We start from the raw sequence: 26419 nt of genomic DNA, 5'->3' as shown, positions 1-26419 counted from the left end.
ATGGTGTAAAGCACGCCGCCACTGGCCTCTAGAGCAGTGGAGACGCGTTCTCTGGAGTGATGAATCACGCTTTTCCATCTGGCAATCTGATGGACGAGTCTGGGTTTGGAGGTTGCCAGGAGAACGGTACATTTCAGACTGCATTGTGCCGACTGTGAAATTTGGTGGAGGAGGAATTATGGTGTGGGGTTGTTTTTCAGGAGCTGGGCTTGGCCCCTTAGTTCCAGTGAAAGGAACTTTGAATGCTTCAGGATACCAAAACATTTTGGACAATTCCATGCTCCCAACCTTGTGGGAACAGTTTGGAGCGGGCCCCTTCCTCTTCCAACATGACTGTGCACCAGTGCACAAAGCAAGGTCCATAAAGACATGGATGACAGAGTCTGGTGTGGATGAACTTGACTGGCCTGCACAGAGTCCTGACCTGAACCCGATAGAACACCTTTGGGATGAATTAGAGCGGAGACTGAGAGCCAGGCCTTCTCGACCAACATCAGTGTGTGACCTCACCAATGCGCTTTTGGAAGAATGGTCAAAAATTCCTATAAACACTCTCCTCAACCTTGTGGACAGTCTTCCCAGAAGAGTTGAAGCTGTAATAGCTGCAAAAGGTGGACCGACATCATATTGAACTCTATGGGTTAGGAATGGGATGGCACTTCAGTTCATAGTATGAGTAAAGGCAGGTGAGCGAATACTTTTGGTAATATAGTGTATATATAACACTCCTATATACAATATACAACCTAGTAGGCAAGAAGTAACCAAGTGCAAGCAGAAGGCAGAGGAAAAAGTCAGTGAGGCCATCAGTGACTGAGACGCCAGGCAGCAGTCGGCGGGACCAGAGCAGACTGGAAGCAAATAGAGGTCATCCTCCTCCACAAAAACTGCTGATCCACTTTGCCGAACAAAGAGAAGCAGCACATGACAAAGCGGAAGCAATCCTGACACCGTGGAGCAACTGGACCTTAAGAGTAAACTTCAATCAGCAGCTTCACTTCCCCACAGAAATCACCGCAATCTTGTTACAACCAGACATTGTGCTGTTTCCTACAGTGTGGAGGGGGGATGCCAAGGTTTTGTGGGAACATCAAAAATGATAATGACAAGACCAGAGCTGAGGAAGGCCCTGAGGAAGGTGACTGAGGAGGCAGAAAGAGGAACGTCTAGCTGGTGCTAAGAAGGAGGAACAAAGGTCAGGGGAAAACAAAAGACTCTAGGACCACCATCAAGAAGAGGCACCCAGCTGAAGACTTTGCAGCCGGCATGACTGTCAGAGGAGCAACAGACAGTAATGTCCTGTGGGTGATGGATGCACAACACATTAGGAGGTAGGCAAGGTGGGACAATTAACAGGACTTTGCCTCTGCAGACTTGGCTTCGTGGCGGTCGAGAGCTGTGCTTGTTCTTAGCTAGATAATGTTAGCCATGACATTTTCCGAACCTTAACCAAGTAGTTTTAGCGGCCAGGGAACCCAGTGAAGCAAACATTTGGTGACGTTCACACCTGCATGAACATTAACAGTCACGTAAGGCTGATTCAGGCTCCACCACATTGACTATAAGCCTAAATCCTGATAGGCGATATAGTTTTGATTCAGAAGCATTGACATTTGATCGTATTTGTTGGTTTGCAGAAATATAAAATTGCTATATTTTCTTCTGGTGACTGGGTTGAGTGGATGAATGCATTCACATAACTTCATGAAACCTGTTAGTTAGATTACTCATGGATCAATGCAACACTTATTAACTTTCACCGCTCATTGTTTTTAGACGGTGTGTCCTATGACAACAACAGCATTGCCAAAAGTGGATATGGCTGAGGACAATAAGGGTTATAACTTCCAGCTGATGAAATGTGTTAGATGTTAGTTGATTTATGTGATAAAATTATCTCACCTGAGAACACAAAGTGGGGCAGCAATGTTGATGCATGCTGTCTGGGACATTTTGCAGAACATAAATGAGGTCTCTCTGTTATGACTGTGTAAGACTGTCCTGAGGGGCGAAATGACAGGCTTCTGAATGTCATTTTTCACACCCTTGCATAAAAAAACACAAACACATAATTTAAAAGTATTTATTGCACCATCCTGAATGTCAGTGTTGAAATGCGGCAAAGTTTGGAAGTCAACTGTGTTGTCAACAGGAAAATGTCACAACAATTAAAGCTTTTAAAGAGGGAATCTGAAGGTCAACAGGGTCTGCATGTTTTCATGACCAAAGAAAACTGCATTTTCTGCTTTGGACATGGAATGTCCTTTCTCAACAGGCACAATCCACCGCACATTTGAACTGCAAAGTGTACCTATTATACCATTAGCAGGTAGGCAGAATTCACATGGTCAGTTACTGCTTGCTTATCTATAAAATGCCTTCATTGTTTGTACGTTCAGTTTAACGGATAGTTTGTCCTCACAACTGCTTTGCTATTTCTGACTTCATGCCAAAAGCATTGCCAAGAGGATGCCTTGACCCTTATCTCTGTCATTTTGGTCTGTGTGTGTGTGTGTGTGTGTGTGTGTGTGTGTGTGTGTGTGTGTGTGTGTGTGTCTGTGTGTGTGTGTGTGTGCGTGTGTGTGTGTGTGTGTGTGTGTGTGTGTGTGTGTGTGTGTTTGAACAAGTGAGGGGGTCTCCACTTCTTATCAGTTTGTCCGTTATATTCTTGGCTCCAGTGGTGGGTCAGACTGCCTTGTATGGTGAATGGAAGTGGGCTGTAAGGCCCACGCTGTGCCCCACTAACCCACAGTGCACTGGGATTGTATAAAAGACCCCCACACAGTGAGCAAGAGGTTAACAGCTTTGGGTAACCCACTTCTCTGAGAGGGTATTGTCAGTATTTACACTGAGGAGTCTCAACAGAAAATCCTATTTGAAGGAAAGCTGTTGGTCTTGTTTTCTGAGGCTAGGGAGCATTAAGAGAGCTTGGGAGAGTGTTTTCAAAGTGTGTGTGTGTGTGTGTGTGAGTGTGAAAGGCCACTATATACTCTTCACCATGGCATCTCTGACTTCTTCCAGCCGCCGATCCTCCTCTTCCTCGTCCTACCGTTCATCGGCCCGTTTCAGCACCTCCAGCTCCTTCCGGTCGGAGGGAGACTCTCTGGACACCCTATTTGAGCCCTCTCTAGACCTGGCCGATCCCCATGGACTGTTTGGAGATGAGGGCCCTGGGGGGCCCCTCTGTCTGGCCCCCTTCAGCCGGCACAGAAGATCATCTTATGGATCCTCTTATGGATCTGGTAAGTTTTTTTTTTTTTTTTTCCCCAAAGAGTGCATGACCACACAGTTGTCAGCCAGTCATCTACTAGTGCAAGAAAAGAAAGAAAAGAAAAAAAAGAAAATTGTTTCAGGAAGGAGAACTGATAGTAGTGATAATGAATCACCCATCTTTATTTGGAGGTGATAACAATTTAATAATTACATGGCATTTTGATGAAAAAATGCTTTCAGCCTACAGAGAGAAATGCAACAAATATTTTGTGACTGTAGAAGGAAAGCAGGAATTCATGGGCAGAATGTTGAAATTAAGTGCAGGATGAATGCTGTTCATGTCGTCATGTCAGCCACACCCTCCTCCCCCTGACTTGGTCAAGTTCCCACACAAAGCTGGTCTCTCACTGCCATGCTGTTTCCATTGTCATTCATCCTGATTACATGTGACATGTGACCTTGAAACGGCATCCAGCCCGAGGCTGATGTAACCAACATCCATAAAGCCACCACAGGTGTTGAATAAGAGGATGTACAACACTGACTACTTTATCTAATTACCAATTAAGATCAATAATGTTTCCTTTAGGGCTGCAAGACAGAGAAACAGCACACAGTATCAGTGGTGCAGAGATGAAGGAGGAGAGAGGCACTGGCAGGACTGACTGATGGTCTGGCCAGAAAGTACAGCAGAAAAGTGCGAGAGCAAAGAGAAGCAGTGGTAATTCATATTACAGTGGTAGGCTAGTTAAAAGTGAACACCGCAGTGAAGAAAAAGACCTGCGGCTCAGCAAAAGTAATGAGCCAAAGCCATAAGATCCTCTCTGCTCTGGGAAAAAAGAGTCCTTAAGGCTCCAGATGTCGTCTTGTGGGCCACGTAGGGCAATAATAGCAAGGTGAAAAAATGGCTCTGGCTAAAAAAAGGCAGAGCGCTACTATAAAACACAAGAGCTTTTACATCCATAAAGGACTTAATATGAAGCATTTAGGAGAGACGGGGAGTTGTGTCGCTCCATAAAACAGTCATGATGGCACTGAAAGAATGGGTTTATAACCTGTGAGATGCTTCTGGAAGACCAAACCATAATCAATAATTAGGGCCACAAGTTGATTCTAACTTAAACATTTGGAAGATTTCTGCCCTCCAGCAGTGTGCTAAAACAACTAACATTGTTGATAAAGGAACAAAACCTGAAGAAAAGTGTCAGAAGAGCCAGTTTGACTCCTAGTGTGTCTCTCTTTAGCTGAGAAGCTTTCTGCAGACCGGTAGTAAAGAACTTTTACAGCCCAAACAAAAGCTTCGATCTCTTGTGGCTTTTAATGGTGTGGTGTTGCAGCGCGGACACATAAAACATTGAAATACAACCTGAAAGACCAAACAATAAAGGCTGGTTAAGTCACGTTGGCTTTTACCAAAGATGTAAATCTGTGGAACCTCTTTCAGTCGACTGTGAAAACAAGCTGATCGACATATTTCAAGACACATACAGAGTAGTTCCTTTTCCCAACATTTCCATTCTTAATCTCACTGTGTTCTTTAACCCTTTGAAACCTGAGCAAACTAGCTTTATTTCTTTCAAAAACATGGGGAAACAAAGGCAATGAGGAATGTAGCAAGAAACGACATGGAAATTTGCAAGAAATGAGTAAAAGTTACAAGAAAATTACCTGGAAACAGAAAAATAAAGAAAATTGTCTGATCATAGCAACAAAAAAAAAAAAAAAAAAAAAAAAAAAAAATTCAACCTGTGGGAACTCTTGACCCCATTACATTTAATATTCCTCTCTTGCTATCTTCTTATTTGTATCTTAATTACTATTCAAGGAAACACTATACCAAGATGTTCATCTCATTTTATTGTACCAATATGATATTTGTTAAAAATACATTTCATAATGACAACTGGGTGTGTGTGTGTGTGTTACCCATGTGATCGTCATATTGTCCTGCTGTTCCTCTGCAGGGTCTGTGGGTGGCGCTGTGACGTGCCATCAGACCAGTCTGGGGGCGGTGCGCTCACTGGGAGACAGCTACTACATGTCAGCTGACGTCAGCCAGTTTGAGCCGCATGACGTGGTGGTGATGGCCTACAACCACCATGTCGTCATTCACGCCGAGAAGGTGTGTGTTTGTGTGTGAGAGAGAGAGTATGTGTAAGTGTAATTGGGATCCAGCACCCAGTGTGTGTTCAGGTGAGTGTGAATCAGGATTTACACCGAGCTGCTCTGCTTCATGCGGGGCTTTGAAGGCTGATTCTGGTAGTTTTTGATCGCTGAGTGGCTGCTGGTTTGTGCCAGTGTTCAACATCTTTAAACGGGACCATTTTCATTCCAAATACATGTAAGACTTTGGTGATTTGCACAGGAAATTTATTCCTATCAGAATGGAAAAGCCTCTGAAACAGCATTTGGACCATTATGCTAATAATAATGATGCCATTACAACAACTACTCCTAATTATAATTATCATCACAATAACAATATTGTACTTGCATGTAGGGATCGAACAATATGTTTTTCTGAGGCTGATACTGATGACTTCCCTTTAATAAGCGCCAATACCAATACAGATATTGGTATTACCTTTTGTAAGAATGATAGCACAAATGCAGGTGGAAAACAGATTCAGCTTTTCAGACAGGCCTGTCTTAAGATAAATGCTTTAATAAACAAAAGCCCATGTTAGCTCTGTTTAGCTGCTAATTTGACCGTTGTGTTAATGACCAACCTGATCTCACAGAAATCCGTGAAATGAGCACAACCTCTTAACAACGCATTGCGTGCTCCTGGCACATAACCTGTTATAATTATGTGTGGCCACCACAGAAACAGCGTCCACTGAAAGTCAATTAGGATCCGTGTCGTATGGCCACCACGCAAACGCTGTCCACTGAAAGTCAATTGCATGTGGGTGGTAGTTCATAGATGCCGGAAGTGCAAATTTAATCAAAATAAAATAATAAAATAAAAAATAAAAAATCGCCAGTTTTCTAGACTAGGCCTACCATATTGACCCGCATAAAAGACGACCCTGATTTTAAGATGACCCCTCTTTTTCAAGACCATTTTTTGGAAAATAGGCTACTTTTATATGGACAAAATCTTGTTTGAATAAAAAAGCCACCGGCCTGCATCAGGCGGGTCGGCCGCGGCACCGGCACCCACCCGGTCAGGTCTGCGGGATCTGACAGGTGAGCGGTCAGTGCCGCGGTCGGCCCGCCTGGTGCCATGGCCGGTAGGAGTAGTATCTAACATGGAAGGGCGCAAGCCAGTAATTTCGCCTAGGGCGGCACATAGGCAGAACCGCCACTGTATAGTTTATAATGTCATCATTTTCATATTTTTCTAGTCCACAAAAATCACATTTTAAGCCATTTTGAAATCAATGAACGAAATTTTATTTTAATCTGAAAAACACCGGCGTTACCAAGGCAACGCGCTTCATGCTACCTGGTGACTCCCGGCTTCTCGGCTTCAAAGACGTCACGCCGTGGGTGGTGGTTCATAGATCCCGGAAGTGCAAATTTAATCGGTATTCTGAAAAAAAGGTCTGATTATTAGCCATAACGTTGTAACCACCCAAGGCAGACTTACCACGAGCTATGAGGATGTGTAACGATGGCATGTGTCCACAAGTCCCGTATAATATCAACTTTATTTTAAGAAAACACGTTTTATTTGCGATAGCATATCACGGAGAAGCACTACATTACCCATAATCCTAGTGTTTATCAGCGACGTGTCTGAATTGACAGCTTTCATCAATAAAGTCAATAAAATCTAATAAAGTGCATGAAAGTTGATAATGTGCTGATATGTTACGCCATTGAACACAACCCTTTCAGTCAGCGAAACAGAGCGGGTGGACAAACCGTGGAAACACGTCAAAAATAGCACTAAAGATTTATATAGTCTATATTTTTTTTTTTTTTCATAACACATCTTTATTCGTGGTATAAACATAGGCTACATGTTACGGTTATGCTTTTGCTGTTGAAAAACTACCGTATGTATGGTTTTTAAACCTAAATTCACAATGTTTATCCTAACCCGGAAGAGGGGTACCAGAACTACAATTCGTGCAGAGTTGCAACACACAGAGCTGTCCTGCGCCATAGCTTTTGTAGTTCTAACATGTTATGTCTATTATATGAAGTGGTGATCACTAATTTTACAATCTTAATCAAAGTTTTTGGGTGTGGGAAGAACGCCTGAATGGTCAGATTTTATTATTTTTTTTCTTAAGATAGTGAAATCATGTTTTTTCCATGTTTTGACACTAGTCGGTGGCGCCCCCTATTGGTTTGCCATCGGACATGATAGTAGAGGTCAAGAGCTTTCCAAAAATGTTGACCCCATGTCTGTGCCATTTTTTGTTGCTGCACTGTAAGCCTTTAAAAGTGTCTCAGGTGGCCATATTAAGTTAATGGGAAAATCTGAAATATGAAACATTGAGTATTTTATGGGGAAAAAAAGCTTTGAAATGGTCCAAATTGAAAAGTATGACTGTGTATATGACTAACATCAATATTCTAAATAAATTTGGCCATTACATACCCCCTTAAAGAAGTTTGACTGATTTTATCAAGCTTGGCCCTAAAAGAGGTCTGCAGATGTACACCTGAGACAGCCTTGGCTTGGAGCACAATGAAAATCAAACTTTGTCACAGAACAACAATGAAGACATCGTTTGAAAGGTCTTGACCTATGGAGTAACATATCTCAGTGTGAGACCAGTGGGCAGTTCCTGCTCCCCACAAGTGCCCTTTGAACCTTGCACCTGAGACACTTTTAAAGGCTTACAGTGCAGCAACAAAATATGGTAGAGACATGGGGTCAACATTTTTGGAAAGCTCTTGACCTCTACTATCATGTCCGATGGCAAACCAATAGGGGGCGCCACCGACTAGTGTCAAAACATGGAAAAAACATGATTTCACTATCTTAAGAAAAAAAAAATTAAAATCTGACCATTCAGGCGTTCTTCCCACACCCAAAAACTTTGATTAAGATTGCAAAATTAGTGATCACCACTTCATATAATAGACATATCATGTTAGAACTACAAAAGCTATGGCGCAGGACAGCTCTGTGTGTTGCAACTCTGCACGAATTGTAGTTCTGGTACCCCTCTTCCGGGTTAGGATAAACATTGTGAATTTAGGTTTAAAAACCATACATACGGTAGTTTTTCAACAGCAAAAGCATAACCGTAACATGTAGCCTATATTTATACCACGAATAAAGATGTGTTATGAAAAAAAAAAATATATAGACTATATAAATCTTTAGTGCTATTTTTGACGTGTTTCCACGGTTTGTCCACCCGCTCTGTTTCGCTGACTGAAAGGGTTGTGTTCAATGGCGTAACATATCAGCACATTATCAACTTTCATGCACTTTATTAGATTTTATTGACTTTATTGATGAAAGCTGTCAATTCAGACACGTCGCTGATAAACACTAGGATTATGGGTAATGTAGTGCTTCTCCGTGATATGCTATCGCAAATAAAACGTGTTTTCTTAAAATAAAGTTGATATTATACGGGACTTGTGGACACATGCCATCGTTACACATCGTCATAGCTCGTGGTAAGTCTGCCTTGGGTGGTTACAACGTTATGGCTAATAATCAGACCTTTTTTTCAGAATACCGATTAAATTTGAACTTCCGGGATCTATGAACCACCACCCACGGCGTGACGTCTTTGAAGCCGAGAAGCCGGGAGTCACCAGGTAGCATGAAGCGCGTTGCCTTGGTAACGCCGGTGTTTTTCAGATTAAAATAAAATTTCGTTCATTGATTTCAAAATGGCTTAAAATGTGATTTTTGTGGACTAGAAAAATATGAAAATGATGACATTATAAACTATACAGTGGCGGTTCTGCCTATGTGCCGCCCTAGGCGAAATTACTGGCTTGCGCCCTTCCATGTTAGATACTACTCCTACCGGCCATGGCACCAGGCGGCCCGACCGCGGCACTGACCGCTCACCTGTCAGATGCCGCAGACCTGACCGGGTGGGTGCCGGTGCCGCGGCCGACCCGCCTGATGCAGGTCGGTGGCTTTTTTATTCAAACAAGATTTTGTCCATATAAAAAGTAGCCTATTTTCCAAAAAATGGTCTTGAAAAAGAGGGGTCATCTTAAAATCAGGGTCGTCTTTTATGCGGGTCAATATGGTAGGCCTAGTCTAGAAAACTGGCGATTTTTTATTTTTTATTTTATTATTTTATTTTGATTAAATTTGCACTTCCGGGATCTATGAACTACCACCCACATGAAATTGACTTTCAGTGGACAGCGTTTGCGTGGTGGCCATACGACACGGATCCTAATTGACTTTCAGTGGACGCTGTTTCTGTGGTGGCCACACATAATTATAACAGGTTATGTGCCAGGAGCACGCAATGCGTTGTTAAGAGGTTGTGCTCATTTCACGGATTTCTGTGAGATCAGGTTGTAATGACACTGGTAGAATAAAAGTTCACAAAAACATCACATTTCGGCCAAATACTGGCAGTAAAAATGCTTTCTTGACTGATATTGATGGGCTATTGCTCTACAAGTAAATGTAATTACTGTAGCCTATCGTATCCTTTATATCAGAGGTGGACAGTACTGACTGGACCAGATCTAGAGTGTAATAAAAACCCAATATTGGTCCGAAATGTCAGTCCAGCCCCTGTTACGCTCCATGGTGCATTTTTGGTTTTCACTGTTGCGTCTCATGTAGCTGGATAACAGCTTTCTGGGGTGTCAGACAAGCGCTGTCTCGCCCTTTCTCTCTCCACCGTCCACAGCTTTTAAACCGCTGTCACAAGTTTGATGCTAATCATTTGTAAAAGGCGAGAGAGGGGAGGGGGGAGGGAAGAAAGGCTTCCGCTACGACAGTGGAGGATGATTTTTAGGAAGGTAAGCAGAGAAATAAGAAAGAAAAACCACATTGATTCGTTAGGAAGTACCTCTGCACAAACAGGGGACATTCCTCCTTTTTCCTCTCCCTCTCTTTTTGTCATCTTCTCTCTCCACCTGACCTCTGCTTCGCTGCTTCTCACCCTCTTTTCTCGCCCTCACGCCTCCCTCCGCCCCGTCGCTCCTCTCACTTTCTCTGATGACCTTTCTTTTCATCGTCGTCTCTTCCTTCCCTTCACCTCCCCCTGACCTCATGCAGCTCCGTCATCGCTCACTTTTTCCTCTCTGTCCTTCAGGTGCTGGAAGACGGGAGCGTAAGTGACACATTTACCCATAAGTCCCTGTTCCCGGAGGACATGGACCCCCTCTCGGTCAGCGGGACCCTGAACCCTGATGGCATCCTGGTGGTGAGCGTCCGTCGGTCGGACCCCCACACTGGCTGGGCCGGGGCCCCAGGGTGCCCCCACCTACCACACTGAAGTTCACCTTTGACCTGCAGCTTTTACTTTGCACCTCTCAGACAGATGGAGTGTTACAGCGTTACCAGTAGGGCTAGACTTTTTTTCTACTGGGTTGATGTTCGTCTTTACTTTAGTCTTTTACTCAAAATTGTTTGTTGTTCCAGCCAGTGTCATCTCTCATATGATGCAAGTTGTTTGACATGTCGTGTTTCAGAGGCTTTTCCACCCACAGCAATAACATTCTGGTTAAAAGTTGTGTGTTTTTTTTTTTTTTTTTGGTAATCACAGTCAACCTGACAAATTGAACAGCTTTTGGCAGAAAAATACTGATCTCTGGCAGCTTTAAACAAAACAAACAAAAAAAATTATTATTGGTATCAGCCTTCCAAAATCTGCCCTAGTTGTAAGTTTTTAGTACGGTCTAGGAATTTGGCTTTACTTTTGCATAGTTACACAAATATTTTTTTTTATGTTAAGTTTTATATTCGTCTCAGGATGGATGGAGATATGCAATAAAATGAACTTCACACAAGTCAAAATGGTATTTTCTGTAAATGTATCCATTGGGGGCTTTCTTTTTTTTTTTTTTTTTTTTTTTGTGAGCGTTAAAACTCACTGACAAATGCCAATGCAAAAGCATCCTTAATACACAAGGAGGAAATTAAGAAATGAATAGTATAAATCATAGTAAATTATATCAGGCTGATTTCGGCTCAGTGAAGAAATGGACTTTAAAGGTGCATGACGCAAAACTGCCAAGGGTTGATTGACAATAATTTGATGGTTGACGCCACATGCTTCTCATGTCAGGCTGACTCACTGAAGAATTACTAATGACCCGCAGCAATTTTGCGTAGTGCACCTTTAAAGGGAAAATAAATAAATGAATAAGTTGTTTGCCTCATGTTGGTCACCGACTGGACATCAGAGTTTACTCTCCTTTTTATTTTCCACTCCATCCCTGTTCAGGAGGCAGAACCGCCCGGTGCAGGAGTCCTGGTTGCAACAACATCAAACTGGCAAATGTCAGCTAATATTTAAAGTAAACACTGCTGTGTTTGTAATTGCTCCACACATGGTCCAATACTTTGTTGGTTTGTGTGTGGGAGCGCTGTTCTCGCCTCGAACGACCTCTGCTTCAAGTTGAATGAGAGCAGGTGGGCAGATTTGAGGTAAGAGCGTGTTTCTCTTCATGAATAAATGACTGGATATTATTATCAGCATCGGCTCAGACAACAACCAAACATTTTTCCAAAGCCACGGAGCCCACAATGCCCACGATTATAATTGGGTTGACGTGTGGCTTTAAGAGTCAAAATGAAATCTTATGCCTGTCATAACTCATCTTCTTTACCTGGCTTTGCCTGTGACGGCGGGCTGGACACAGTCTCTCTTGCTTACACAAACACACTGTTGTATTACTGAACATTTTGGAACCCTAACTGAACACATTCAGCCCCAAACCTCTGACCTCTGACCTTAACCTTCACCTCTACACGCCTAACCCTAACTGTGAGTCATGGGAATGCTACATAAATACATTTTTTTTCTCAACAATGGCAGACAGAAGTGCCTAAATCATGGAATGTATGGGCCTATAATGATATATACACTCCCTAGCCACTTTATTAATTACACCTGTTTAACTACTCGTTAATACATATATCTAATCAGCCAATCACATGGCAGCAACTCAGTGCATATCGGCATGTGGACATGGTCAAGACGATCTGAGCATCAGAACAGGGAAGAAAGGTGATTTGAGTGACTTTGAACGTGGCATGGTTGTTGGTCTGAGTATTTCAGAAACGGCTGATCTACTGGGGTTTTCACCAACGAGACTCTACTCCTCTGTGGTTCCTCGGTGGTGGAATAAGCTGCCAAACGCCATTCGATCTATCTCTCAGTCTTTAAGACGAGGCTAAAAACCCAGCTCTTTAGGGAACACCTTCTCACCTAATGGACCATGTATTTCCCCATATAATTAAAAAAAAAAAAAATCTGCTTCTATGCTTTCTTCCTTCCTCTGTGCACTTGATGCACTCCATACATTACCTCCTTGTAGCACCTCTGCTCTTTGGACCAGAACCAGAGCTTTATGGCACTTGCTTAAATACTTTTTTTTTTTTTTTTTTTTTTTACATTATTTCACTGCACAAAATATATGGTGGCTCATGGGACAAATAGCACCTCTACATGTGGTTTCCAGCATGAACAAGTTTGGGAATCTTTTAGTTCCTTGAAAAGTAGTTCCTGGGACTAAAAGGGGACTTTTGGAGGAAATGTGGCTGAAGTTAGCTGCTTAGTTAAGGCATGCGCAGGACCAAACAGCACCAGAGAGCGTTCTCCACCGCAATCACTGGTCAAAAACTCGTAACGCGGTGACATGTAAGCAGGGAAACCACAGGCTCTTTTTCTTTTGATTGGCAGGCTATGGCGGAGATGCGTCAGTATGCTGAAAAAACAGCTTTTTTGAGAAAACGATTTGTGACATGGTAAATTGACCCGGTTGTCGCTCATGCCCAACACGTTCCTCATGACTTGATAACTTCAGAGAGAGACAGTGACTGCAGTGAGAGGTTACCACTGTGGAGAAATTCGACAGACGGCTTCATGACGTCAAGAAGTGATATGGACGCATGAAGTCCAGCCTGAGATTGTGCTGAAAACCATGTGTCTCCTCTCTCCTCCCTGTATTAAAAAACTCTGTAAGTGCTCCCTATGTTTATAGCTAATAGACCATGTTTCCTTGCTCCGAGGTGCAACACACTGGCGTCCACTGTACTTAGGCTACACCCTCTGAGCTGTCAATCACAACACAAGTGAAGGAGAGTTGTTGAGCGGAATTTGAAAACAGCACCTATCAAGTGCACAGAAACTGAAGTGATTTACAGTCACTTTAGTGCAAGTGGCCTATCCACAACACAGATTTACCTATGCATAGCAACATTTGAATTTCACAAAGCAGCCTCACACATTTTTTTTTTTTTTTTATCATTAATGGGAGGGAATCAAAAGAATATTTGTGTCTGCTGCAGCCATGACTGCTGACGAGAGGTCAAACCAGGACTGGCGCCGTCCTTTAACCTAAACTTTATCCTAATTTGAATATCCTAAACCCTTTGAGCAGCAAAATGTCCTCACTTTGAAGAATAATCCTCATCTTCCTATCCTTGTGAGGATATTTATTCCTCATAGGGAGAGACATACAAGAACACAGAACACACACACACACACACACACATACACACACACAGTAAGCTGTTTGGAGCTGTGTGCGAGTGTAACTTCCTTCAGAGGACTGTCTGTCTGCATTTCTTACCAGCAACCACTTCAATCAGTCTCCAACTGCGACAGGCACTTCCTACACGCGAGCTGTTACTGGGAGGCAGGAAGGCTTTAACAGCGATGCCTTCATTTAATATTCATCAGAGCGAGGGCCGTGTCGGCGCAGACAGATGGCGCTCTGCTCAACACCGTTCAGTGCTGTTTTGACAAGTTTCTTACCCCATAATCCTCCACAACATGGACGTGGGACGGCAGCTCTGTTTAATGAGGAGATATCGCACACAGAGGAAAAATGTCATGGGAGTTTTGGCTTTTTTATTCTCACTCTGTCTCGACTTTTCTGTACGCACGCACTGTAAATGATACTCATCCCTTATGACAGACACAAACACACACAGCGAGCGATGCTCATTACTCCATCACTCACACCAATTCTAGTTTCCATGACACACACACACACACAGCCACATGCAGACAGAGCTAGGCACAACAGTGTCTGTCTGTCTCTCTGGAGAAGGTCTGCCGTTCCCACCTGGAACTCACCGAGGGACAGAGCAGCAGCCTACTTAACAAATGAACTCGTTTAGCTAATTAAGCTTTTACCATTACATTCTCCAGCCATTATGGTCCAGATGCTCTGTTCTCATTCACACACAGAAAAACATCCAAATCTGTGTGTGTGTGTGTGTGTGTGTGTGTGTCATGAGTCAGAGAGAGCCAGAGGGAAGGCGAGACAATGATGAGGGAGAGGGAGAAAAAAAAATGGGAAGAAAAAGAAACACGATTAGGAGCCCTTGCAGTCATGAAAATAAAACATTCAAAAGTGTGTGGTTGTACTTCATTCCCAAACCAAATGTTGCAATAAATACTCCCAACGGGGAAACACAAGCCAGAACGGCACAATTCTCTGCAAAGTAGCTCAGCATTCTCACTACATGACAACATATGAGAGGTTCACTGTAGTGGTGCCATGTCACTGGTCCAAAAGGCCATTATTCTCAAACCCCAATGGTCCCAAAAATGTCCCATTGGAACCCGACGCCCATTAGTCCGACGGCCTATTATCCTGAAAACAAACACCTGTTGCCCTGAAGGTCCATCGCTCTGAAAACGCACACTGGAGTTGTTGGAGTTCAGAGTTTGGCATCCCGTTTCCCCTTGAACCCTAACCCGAGGAAACCCCCGGCCCAAACTTGACCACATTTACCGAGTGGACACTTTTTTGGACAATTGGGTTTTTGGAATAATGGCTGTTTGTTTTTGGGATAACAGACTGTCGGATTAATGGGCTTTCGGTCCAATGGGACATTTTTTAAACTACTGGAATTTCAGATGAATGTCCAGTCCCCGCTGTAGCTCGCATGAGCGTCCTGTGGTTACAGTATTTTATTGCTTTTAGACATTAACAACATGGGTAAAGTACAATCCTAAACCAATGAAAAACATAAAAGGGGAGGATTCTCTGCAAGCAACTGCAGCTAACAACACAGCTGAATTTCTGCAAATAGAGATAATCTCTCAGTTAGTAGGAATGGGACACTTTTACCTGTTGCTGTCCCACTTTGTGATTTATATTGACAAAACAAATGTATTTTTACAGGACAATCAGGAGTGGTGCAACTTTGAAGAAAGATGTAAGCTGTTGGCTTTGCTGAATTTCATTACTGCATTTTTTTTCTCTGCTGCTAAAAAATAAATTTCCTTGTTTACTTCATTCTACTGTTCAAACTGTAAGGAGGAACATTGTATATTTGTTTTTCATCCAATCGCAACAGTGCTGTGGGGAACAAGTGTTGTATAGCGCATTTTAATCTAAATACTCCGCTGACGAAAGCTTGAGGATAAACTGAACTCATGTGGCCATTACTGTGTGTGCTTCCCCGTTGGGAGGAAGAAAACAACCGTCCCCTGCTGCTTCCCAGCTGTTACTGTGGGGAAGAGAGAGGACAGACAGGGAGAGGACAGGAGAGAGACAGCTGCAGAACGACAGAGGTGGCCCATGAAAGGGGGAAAAAAAATATGTGCAAGAGATGATTGTGAAACGAGTGATACAGAAATGAAAATTGTGACAAACAAACCCTCGTTCACAAATACTCGTTTGTTAAAATCTCCTTTATTCATCCCTGATATACAAAACATTGTTTTATTCGTTTGTGTGAAAAATAGCTCAGGATTTTGTTCATCTCTGTCTGGTTTGGCCCTCATGGTTCAGTGAAGTGGGGGCCTACTGTATGTACAATGTACAGTCCCTAAGAGCCCTAAGGAGTAGATAAAAGATATCCCTCAGCAGCTGATGTGGGGATCAGGTCTTATCGACTGCAGGAACATGATAAAACTGACTCAGCATCAGTGCTTAAGGGGACTTCTGTAAGAGCGCCAGCTACAGTCTAAGCAGCAGGATCCTCAAAAGAGCCTTTTAAGACCAAACGGGGTAGGTTTCCCAAAGCCACGGGAGGAGAGTCGGCCGTTTCTCTCGTTCAAACGACAGCTAAACAGTTCCTAAAAGTGCAGCGGTGCCTTCATGTAAATTCTGTTGCTTTGTGAGATTGCCTGATCCTACAGTCATGTTGTCTTTCTCCGGTGGAGGTGATGGTGAGGAGAACAGCGAACCCCCTCCTTCACCGCCACGTTTGGGAAACCTTCCCCTCTGCCTCAACCACGTTGGGTCGGCCATCGTACAAAAACACACACGGCCCTTTTCGTCTTTATCACACACGAGCTCCCGTGTGCGCGTCCGTTCTCCTCGTTATACATACATCTTTTTACACTTTTCAGGTTTCTTTACAAAAATAAGGTTATCTCGCATTCATGTCAAGTCATCAATTAAAAGTGGGTTACAAAATGAGATGAACAATCGTTATTGCACAAGTTGATTACAGACAGATAGATCATTCATAAAAAAACAACAACAACAACAAAGAAACAGAACAAACCAAAAAAGAAAAACCACAACTTCTACTTTGATTAATAGAGAGTAATAAATATGCACCTGCCTTGGTCTGTATCTATCTGGTAGCAAATGAGATGAAAAACTCTGACACGTCGACGGTGAGGAAGAGAGGCTCTGGCAGAAGGCAGAGTAATGAAAATCGATGGAGAGCAAAAACAAATGAACAGAACCAAATCAGATGAGTGGATCTCAGTCGGTCCCTAGGGCTAGCAGCTGGGGTGGGGTGAGGGAGGGAGGATGGGGGGGTTGACGGTGACAGGTTGCCATGGTGATAACTGCACACCGGGCGAACACACGGCGTCAACTCCATGCATGTGCACGCACGCACGTGTGTGTGTCTGAAAAGTGCCTCGTCTACATGTATGTGTGTGCGACTAGAAAACCAAATCCAAAGACTTGGGTGGCGTAATCCCATTGATAAAGAGGAGGAGCTGATGCAGGCACTTGTGGAATGAACATGTCACTGGTACCTTCAATACTCGGCATCAAAATCACCAAAAAGACAAACAAACAAACAAACAAACAAACAAACAAACAAAAAAACTGGACCATACCTCATTTTTTTGTCATCACCAGTCTTTGCTCCGTTAGTGTTTGTTGCGTTGTACAAACTCAAAAAAAGGTTATTATCCCATGTCACCATAAAGAAAATAAAAACAGTAAGGACATGAAGGCAAATAAAAAAATCAAACATGAGGAGAAACTAACAGAATGAACAACATAATAGATGCGCCCAAAATCTCTTTGAAAAAGAGCATTCTGGAAGTCAACAATGTAGGATTAGTTAGACATTAAATTAAGATCTTATATTACAGCGATGGTGTTAAATATATTAATCTGTCAAATCTATGATCATAAAAGTAGAGACCCCACCCCCTGTTCAAAGTCAGACAATGATTAAAGCTCATTGGATGAATGGAAGATGCCAATCAACGTGGAATCTTAATTTGACACTAAAGATACAAAATAAGAGACTAAAAACACATATACATAACATATATAATACACAGGCACATGATGACTCCGTTGAAATAAAACAGTACACAACATCATTCATTCTTCCCATATCGTTCCTCGTCAAACATTTGTTTTTGGTCATACATTTTGATCAGATAAAAAAAAAAAAAAAATCTGCAGCTTTCAAGGTCACATGCACTTCTTTCTTCATGCAAAGCCATGCTGTTTTACATGTGTGTGTGTGATGTGTATTAATACGGTGTGTGTGCGTGTCATGTGTATTCTACTTTCAGTGGCGGGGGGCAAGACTACACGCCACCAAAAATAAAATCCATGCAAGGCATCCAATTGGCTGAAATGAAGTTTGGATGAGTGCGTATTTAAGGCATCCGAACAGTAGAGCAATTCTCTGAGCATTAGAAGACATCCTTGTATGGTTAAAAAAATAATAACAATAATAATAAAAAATAAAGAGTGTGTCTTGAAGGAAGTACTTCAGGTCAGACATGCCAGCATTAGTGAAGAGGAAGAGGGAAAGAAATGGAGGGACGGAAGAATGAGGAAACAAATCGATGCTTTTCTGTCGATAAGCAGGGAGCACGCTGACAAGCCTCAAGCATTATGGCAGACATCATGAATTATTAAATACATAGTACTTATACCACATCTGTCATGTCAGAATACTAGCTGAATCAGAAACCACCCTGACACTAAATCATTAATGGCTCCAATCCCTTGTTTGATCTCTCGGCCATCTTCGACAGCACTGGACGTTGGCTGGAACTGCAACTTGGAGTTATAATATTCAGCAAGAGACGGTCAATCGGATTGATTCTGCAGCACATTTAAATAGTTAAAATACATCTGTGCCTGTTCCCTATTGTCCAGCTATAGATTTCCTTTAGGCTTCTTTCTCTCTGGGCTACGCTTCAGGTCAGTAGGGCGATTGGTCTGCATGAATCAATCCATTTCCCGCTCCGATATCGTCAGCTCGTGCTGCGCTGTGAATGCCGAGGACGAGCTGAGCTCGATGCTGCGTTAGCCTCAGCCCTGGACCCTGACGTCATGTGGCTGGTGGGGACCAGTGTGCCTTGGATTGTAACTAACGTGGCGATCAAAGACAGATTGATGAAAATGCCCGGAGCGGCTGGTTAGGTAACGACGTCTTCATTGTTTTCAGCCGTCCATTTGCTCGCTGTTGCCTATTCTTCCTCCGTCCCTCGCTCCCTGTCCTCTCCGGCCGCCCAACACTCTCTCTAACGGTTATTAAGGGCTATATTTAGAGAAAACCTCGTCTCTAGGAGTGTGAAGCCTCAGTCTTATTTGTGTGTGTGTGTGTCTGTGTGTGTGTCTTTGTATGTAAGCCTCGAGCTATGAAAGGAGTGTACATTACGAGAGCGCTACAGACGTTTTCGCCCGTATCGACAGGCATGCCTGCTTGCATAGACTATTCTCTCAGCGTGACCATCAAGACTGTCAGTGTTGAGATGAGAAGAAAAGGATAAAGAATGAAGAATAGTGATGAACTGGTGCAAAAACAAGAAAATACAGATAACTAAGGCAACTGTCCCCATGTGAGTCCAATCTTTGTCAATGGGACTGGACGTTAAGTGTATTGAACAAATTTGACATGGAATTTGGCGATTCCAAATTCCAGTTACACCCAGACCACCTGATGAACATGGCGATAAAATAATCACAGAGTTGAAATGCTAAGACTGAAATGTTTCTCATAAAGGCAATCACACCTTTTGCTACCTCCCTCATCCAAGCACATGCACACACCCAACCATTCTCGCAATACATACATTCACACGTACAGTACGGACAGAAATAACTCTTCCTTCTTGCCACTGCTGAATTTCTTAATGCAAATGGAAGACTCATTAAAAAGGAAACTTTTGCAGGTCCCGTCGATTCGAACTTTGATCGCAACTTTGAACAAACCAAGACAGACAAGCTAAACAAAGTCTGATTTAAAAAAAGTTACATCCCTTTTTGAAAGAGTTAACCCATCCCCGATCCCATGTAGGTTTGTAAACCCCCTCCCTCCAACCCCAACTTTAAACTCTTTCGTTTTGCCCCCGTCCACAACCACATTCGCTCTGCTGTGGATTCCCAAGGTCAAGGGGAGAGCAGGGCACAGGTTAAGCTGTGTTCAATTCTCCCATGGAGTGTCTGGCTTGGTCAGTGCAAGGCTCCTGGAGAAAACACTGGGTAGTTCATAAAGCGAGGGCAGGGATGGTGGAAAGAGAGAGGAAAGGGAGTAGAGGAGTGGGGGGGGAGAGGTGTTACGAGGAGACTGGAGTAGTAGTAGTAGAAGAGAACTCTTTCCAGAATTAAATATCGATCCAAGCCCTGAGGATTTTTGCATGTTTGTGGCTTTGCGGGGTTGAAGAAAAGCAAATTTGCCTCCTCTTCTTCCTCTCCCTCCACCTGCTCTTCTTCTTCCTCCTCTTCCTCCTCCACTTTGCCCTCACTGGGATTTCTCGTCGGAGTCGGAGGGGACGTGCTCGCGGGGCAGCGACATGCTCTTGTGGCGATCCCACAGCTTGTGGAGCTCGGTGGCCTCATTCTCGCTGCTGCTGGTGCCGCTGTCCCGGAAGCTGGCGAGAGGGGGGCGAACCTTGACGCCCTTCACCGTCACTGAGCCCTCGATGGCCTTGCGAAGCTGGAAGGAGGAGGAAAATTTAGGGAAGCTTTAGAACTGCTTTTATAGGAAGGAACTTTTGGATGGAAAAAAGCAACATTATTATCACTGATGTTTTTTTGTGGCATAAATATCCAAGGCATCTAAACCAGGGGTCGGCAATTAAGTTTGGCCTCGGGCCAGATTTTTTCCAAGCCATTACATGGCAGGCCACAACCAAAACAATGGCTAATTTATTGAATTAATAGGGGAGGATGAAAATGTATATACCTATGTTTGATGTCTTGCCTGTTTGAAAGAAGTGTTTTAATTTTCACAATAATATGACGCCTATGTCCGTTGTTTGAGTGACAACTTGTGTTTTAGAGACTATTGGAATTTCAGCACCAGGCGCTGTCCGCTGACGTCATTTGTTTTTGCATGTTAAGCGTCCACGCTGCACCTCGCTGATGCACTTATTCACCCTCGTATCCAGATATAACAAATAAGCATTTAGATCGATTGAAATGTTTCTGTTCTGAAAAATGAAGTTTCCAAATAAAGAGCTTTTTTGAGACTGTCAGTCTGATTTTTAAAAAGTATAATTTATTTTTTTTATTTTCATTCTCTAGTTCAAACAATCTCACGGGCCAGATGTTTTTGCTAATTGCCAACCTAGGGTCTAAACCAACTCCAGTTAAAGACTTTCAAGCCCATTAGGCCCATTCTTCAACTAAAGCATATATATGGTCATAACATCTCTTTTCTTTCTTTCGGATGCAATGCCTTGCCTCAAAGAGCACCTGTGGTTGTTTGGATATTCCTGCAGCACTTCTAGAAGCTCATTATCTTTGAAACACTTGGACGGGTTCAGACATAATATATGCTATTAGACACTTTTATCCAAAGTGCTTTAGTGTGTTGTGACTGCATACAGTTTTTCGCATGGGTGGTTCCGGTGGAAATGAAACTGCTAACCCCTAACAGTGCAATGTCTCTGCTATACAGGACTTGATGCAAAAGCACAGTCTCAGAAGCCATTTTCTATTTTACACCGGATGAAGGCTCTAGAAAATAGAATGGAGGGGAAGGTCAGGATCAGAGGGCAGTGCGCACTGGAAAAAAAAAGTGTTACGGCAGAGAGGCTTCAAGTTTTGATGCTCTTTAATGAAACATCTCACATCAAAAGAAGAGAGGAAAAAATAACTCCGAGCTCCCTCAGCCACCCACATGCACACACAGCATCAACAAAAGTATCTCAAAACAGACCTGCTTCTCTCACTGTGCACAAATTGCGCTCTGCATTCCATAAATATTTTTATTAAGGGACAAAAATTACAGCGCTTCCTCTGCTCAAAGTGTTTGATATTTAGACTGAACAAAATCTTGACAAGAATGGACTGGTGTGGCCAAAACAAAACGAGTATAAATTCCGGTACTGATACAGTTCAACAGTACATTTGTGGTTTTTAAAGCCACAACGAGATGAAAACAATCAAAACAATCAAACTCTTGGTGCCTGACTGACGGAGCAGACGTTGCCTCTTTACTTCCGCAGCGCTGTGGGAAAAGGGCAACTGTCAAACAACAAATTGGATCTAATCCTTTCCAAGCTCTTTGGCTACATTTCTTATGGAGGAAGCTTTGTAATGTGTTTGGTCTGATGCCAGAATTGCACTTAATGTACTGAATGTGTTACTCCCCAATGGAGGTTCATTCATTTCAACTGAGAGAAACACCTATGCATCATTCCTCTTCAGAAGCCATGGAGTTTTGGTCTGTATTTCACTACTGTTTAGTCGGTGAAACAGAGCTGAACAAGAAAAAATGTAAGTAAAAAGCAAAATCTGCGTCCGAACAATACAATGATTAAAGGGATATTGAGGTGGACTTCCCCCCGGCTAACATCCTTAAAAAAAACTGCCTTAATTTGCTTAAATTGTTAAATGATCAAAGTTTAAGTCTGATGATGTGTAGCAGAATTTTTGCAGCCTGAAATTATGTAAAAAATGGTCACCTTTTCCAAATCATAACAAAACAACACAAATCCAACAAACAAACAAGTTCTCAACCATAAAACTACTTTCTTGTGTTGCCAAATGTTTCTGATGGCTGATAACAGAAAAGTTGCGAAAAGTTATTTGAGCAAACTATTTTCAGTGTGCATGTTGTACACACGTTTTAGTTTTGGAAAACGATACTTCTAGAGTGATGTAAAACCTTCTCTCAGTGGATTATGGCAGATATTTTTAAGGATGTTAGCCGGGGGGAAGTCCACCTCAATGGCAGGAGGCTAACGGTTAGCATCAGGAGCATCCAGCACTGCGTAATAATGAGAGGAAATTAGTACCAATACTATTCTACATAACAGCTAGAGAGGGAAGTGAAATAATGTCAACTTTTTCAAAATAGGTGAACTATCCCTTTAAAGGTACTCTACATGTTTAAGCCTTGAAACTTATGAAAAAGTAACTTCCTCCACACAGGCTCACCTCTTCATTTATTCCAGTTTTGTCAGCATTTACTTCGAATTTACTTTTTTACTACGTGATAAATAATACTTATAACTACCTGTATGCTTGATCAGTTTCACCTTAACAGGCTGATGCCATGCTATCCTTGGTTACACAGTGCCTGCATCACAACCACATTATGGATTAAGTGTGACCCTGGCGTAATAAGAGCTAATCAGTGCCACCGTCATGAAATGAATGACATGTGGTTACCATTTCTGCGGAGACGAATGTGGCAGTGAAGTCAGTGGACGCAGCGCTACTGGGTGTGTCTATGCGCAATAGATGCATTATGGAAACACCAGCTGACAAGTCATTTAGTGGTTGGCGGACTCCACCTCTCTCCCTCTGCTTGTAGGCAAACACACTAGTTGTTTCCTCTCTTCCATTCTGTCTCTGTGGTCAAAAACTAGGACTGCTGTTGCTAAACTTGCAGATGATTTATGTGAAAGGCTGCAGACTCCTGAAATTTGTGCCACACTGGTACTGTTTTCATCTGCTGCTTTTTTGAAACACCTCCCGGTACTGAAACATGGAGAACCCAAAATCTATTAGCTTTAAATTACTTCTTAAAATTAATTATTCACTTTCCAAGACACTTTTGAGCAGAGAGAGTGAGCTATGATTCCCCACAGTCTCTTTAAACCTCGCTCTCCTTCTCGCTGTTTCTGTTTAAGTATGTTATTACATCTGCTGTTTGGCCATGCCAAGTCTGTCATTTCCCTGATAGGGGAAGGGACTCAGGGACAATGCTAACAACATAGTGTCTCCACTCTGTAGGCTGGAATATAAGACTTATGGTGAGAAACAGCCCTGGCGCTCCTATCTTCCATAAGCAACAGCGAGGGTGTGATTCAACAGCAGGCAGTGTGTGACAGCCAGGCAGACTGGGAGAGGCTTGGTTTTATCTGCCTTGGCTGGGTTTTGTCTGCTTGTGGAACGACGAACAAAAAAGCCTAAATGTCAGGGACAGGCAAGCAGCCCTGCACTTAGCAACAATCCTCTTGCCACTTCCTGGCCAATTCACAAAGACAGAGAGGTTTTCAGTTGTTTGTGAGACAGGAGAGACGGAGGGAGGGAGGGAGACAGCTTGAGAGAATGGATAGAGAGAGAGAGACAATAGACAGAGACAGCAACATTAAGCGGTGCTTTGTCTATCTGTCTGTCACACCAAATAACAGGCAGAGGAAGGAGAAACCATTAATACTGACTGAGATGTGTGCATATGTGTGTGTGAGTGCGTAGGCTGGTGACAGCACTGCTGATGTTGACAGGGATTTTGAGGTTATGAAACCATGAATATGTAAATAATGTTTGTAAGTAATGACAGTGATGACTTTTCACATCAGTCTTTTTGCTTCTCAGTAATTGTCACCAGCCCTGTGTGAATTTGTTAACAAGACCAGTTCAAATCAGTGGTGTATGAAACCATGCACAACTTGAAATTACCACAAAACTTCATGAATGTCATAAGGAGAGTGAAAGGCAGTTCTCGTTCTCAGTTCCGATTGGCTGAATCTTGTCTGAAGACGCTGTAAATGTCTGTTATGTAACCGACAAGCCCACATCTTAACTTTTAACCACAGCTGCTAAGTTAAAGTACAACAAAGAAAGTGTTGTTCCATTTCTCCTGCCACTTCCTTTTCTTCCCACTAATGTTTTTTGCATGGCTCCTCCTGCAATGATGACGTAATCTGTCTCCCAAGTAGATTGCCTGCCTAGTTGCCATGCAACCATCCCTAACATCCCATGCTGTAGGTTGATGCTGATGTAGGTGGGAACTGGACCAAATACAACGCATGCATTTCATAATGTAACCGCAACTAATTGTGGGTCATCAGAAACATTTCCAAGGGCAGCCATCGGTTTGCGAGCCACACTTTGAGAATACCTTAAGTAGAGAATAAAGAATACTTCATGTGGATGTTTATATGGCTGTGAGGAGTGGTGCTCAGTAATTCACCTGACTCATTTGGCATCACTAGTCACAATGGACTAGCACACAAGGAAACTAACAACATTCATTTTATCATACCCAAGACGTTTCAAAGTATGGGGAGTTTGGGAAATAAGCAAGCAGAAACTTCATGTTTTTTGTTCACAATACAAAGTTTCAGTAGCACACCACAACCATGCATCAACAAACTGATGACTCAGTAGCATAAAAGGTATGATTTTTAGATTTATAGCTCCCACCCACTACACACAGTCAAATCCCAAAACGCCCCGCAGCAGCAAGTCTTTTACCTCTTTCAGGGAAACGACTCCGATGAGGCGTCCGATGCTGGTGACGTAGGCGTGGTCGAGGCCCAGCAGGGAGAAGATGGTGTGGGTCTGGAGGAAAAAGGCAGTGGTTGGAGACAGTAATTAGATAAGAGTGAAAAAAAAACCCCACCTGAAACCACAGACAATATTCAGCTGGGCTCCGTCTTGATAGAGAAAATGAGGTTGTGTTAGGAAAGAGCGGGAATTGCTCCACTGGGTCCAATTATCCCACGCTAAGAACTTCACTCACAATGTATTCATTCAATATCCAAATTTTCAACACGACAGGGGATTTTTTTTGTTGCTGCAGTCACATGCTTCATAAGATCCTCAATAAAAATACAAGTTAGTTGGCATACTGCATGACTATCTTCTGTAGTGTCCAAATCATGAAAGGTTTCCACCTATTACTTAGGAAATTTGGATTAGTGACATGGATCTTCGATAGCATTTGTTGTATTCTTAGCAATGACGACTTCCACTGTCCAGAAAGCTAACAGTGGGTTGTAGAAACTACTTTTCACACATTTTTACAACCTAATATACACTGTGCATATCTATTTTAGTCCATTCTCAAATTATACACATTTTTCATTCTTTTCATTCATGGGTGTAATTGCTAGTGAAGCTGCTTTTTTCCACATTTCTACTTGGTCAAATGCTCAAACTGTCATTTGTGTGTATTTTCATGCATTGTTTTGCTTCTTCTCTCCACCCTATTAATATCTTCCCCGCGGGAATGATTAAAGTTTCATTTAATCTTATCTTATCTTAAATACTGGACTCCCCATATAGAAGTATGGCTGCCTGCAGCTAAAATCAAGAAGCGCAAGAGGCCAGAAACATCTGTGGCAGATGAGAAAGGCAGCAAGAGCGGTGCCAACTGGACTTTCTTTTCTAAATCCTTTTAGTGTTTAATGACGCTGCCTCCTCAGCCAGAATGGACACTTGGGATTTCTGAAATTGATGCTAGTGTGCCAAGCAAACGGAAGCTATTCCAACGAAAAGATGGTGAAGTGTTTTTAGGCCAGGGCCAGCTGTAATGTAATCTGTCAAAGAATTTCCCAGCCGGAGGATACACTTGCTTCTCCAGGGATGGAGTCAAGTCATCTCCATTTTAATCCCTCGATATAAATTTAAGCTGCAATGCATTGATTAAAGGTGCAACATGTAACATTTGAATAGCAGTAAATCACATTCATTTGAGACTCTGGTACAATTATTG

The 26419-nt window shown here is 42.7% G+C and overlaps 2 protein-coding genes across 2 annotated transcripts in view; one reads left to right on the top strand and one right to left on the bottom strand.

The window, feature by feature from the left end:
• Positions 1 to 1249: 1249 nt before the first annotated feature.
• Positions 1250 to 10610, top strand: hspb12 (heat shock protein, alpha-crystallin-related, b12). Its single transcript, XM_030067526.1, has 4 exons — positions 1250 to 1331; positions 3022 to 3242; positions 5178 to 5335; positions 10428 to 10610. Exons 1-4 carry the CDS (start codon positions 1267 to 1269, stop codon positions 10608 to 10610), a joined length of 627 nt encoding a protein of 208 aa, XP_029923386.1. The 5' UTR covers positions 1250 to 1266.
• Positions 10611 to 15977: 5367 nt separating this feature from the next.
• The window catches only part of clcn2c (chloride channel 2c), a 162942-nt gene continuing 152500 nt past the window's right edge, over positions 15978 to 26419 (bottom strand). The window contains exons 22-23 of the mRNA XM_030066320.1: positions 25177 to 25263; positions 15978 to 20458 (exon numbers count right to left, since the gene is read on the bottom strand). Coding sequence (XP_029922180.1) covers positions 20264 to 20458; positions 25177 to 25263 — 282 coding nt within the window. The 3' untranslated portion in view covers positions 15978 to 20263. The remainder of the gene's footprint in view (positions 20459 to 25176; positions 25264 to 26419) is intronic.

This window comes from Myripristis murdjan, chromosome 13, assembly GCF_902150065.1.
Source record: "Myripristis murdjan chromosome 13, fMyrMur1.1, whole genome shotgun sequence".
Lineage (NCBI taxonomy): Eukaryota > Metazoa > Chordata > Actinopteri > Holocentriformes > Holocentridae > Myripristis > Myripristis murdjan.
This window is presented reverse-complemented; position numbering and strand designations above follow the sequence as displayed.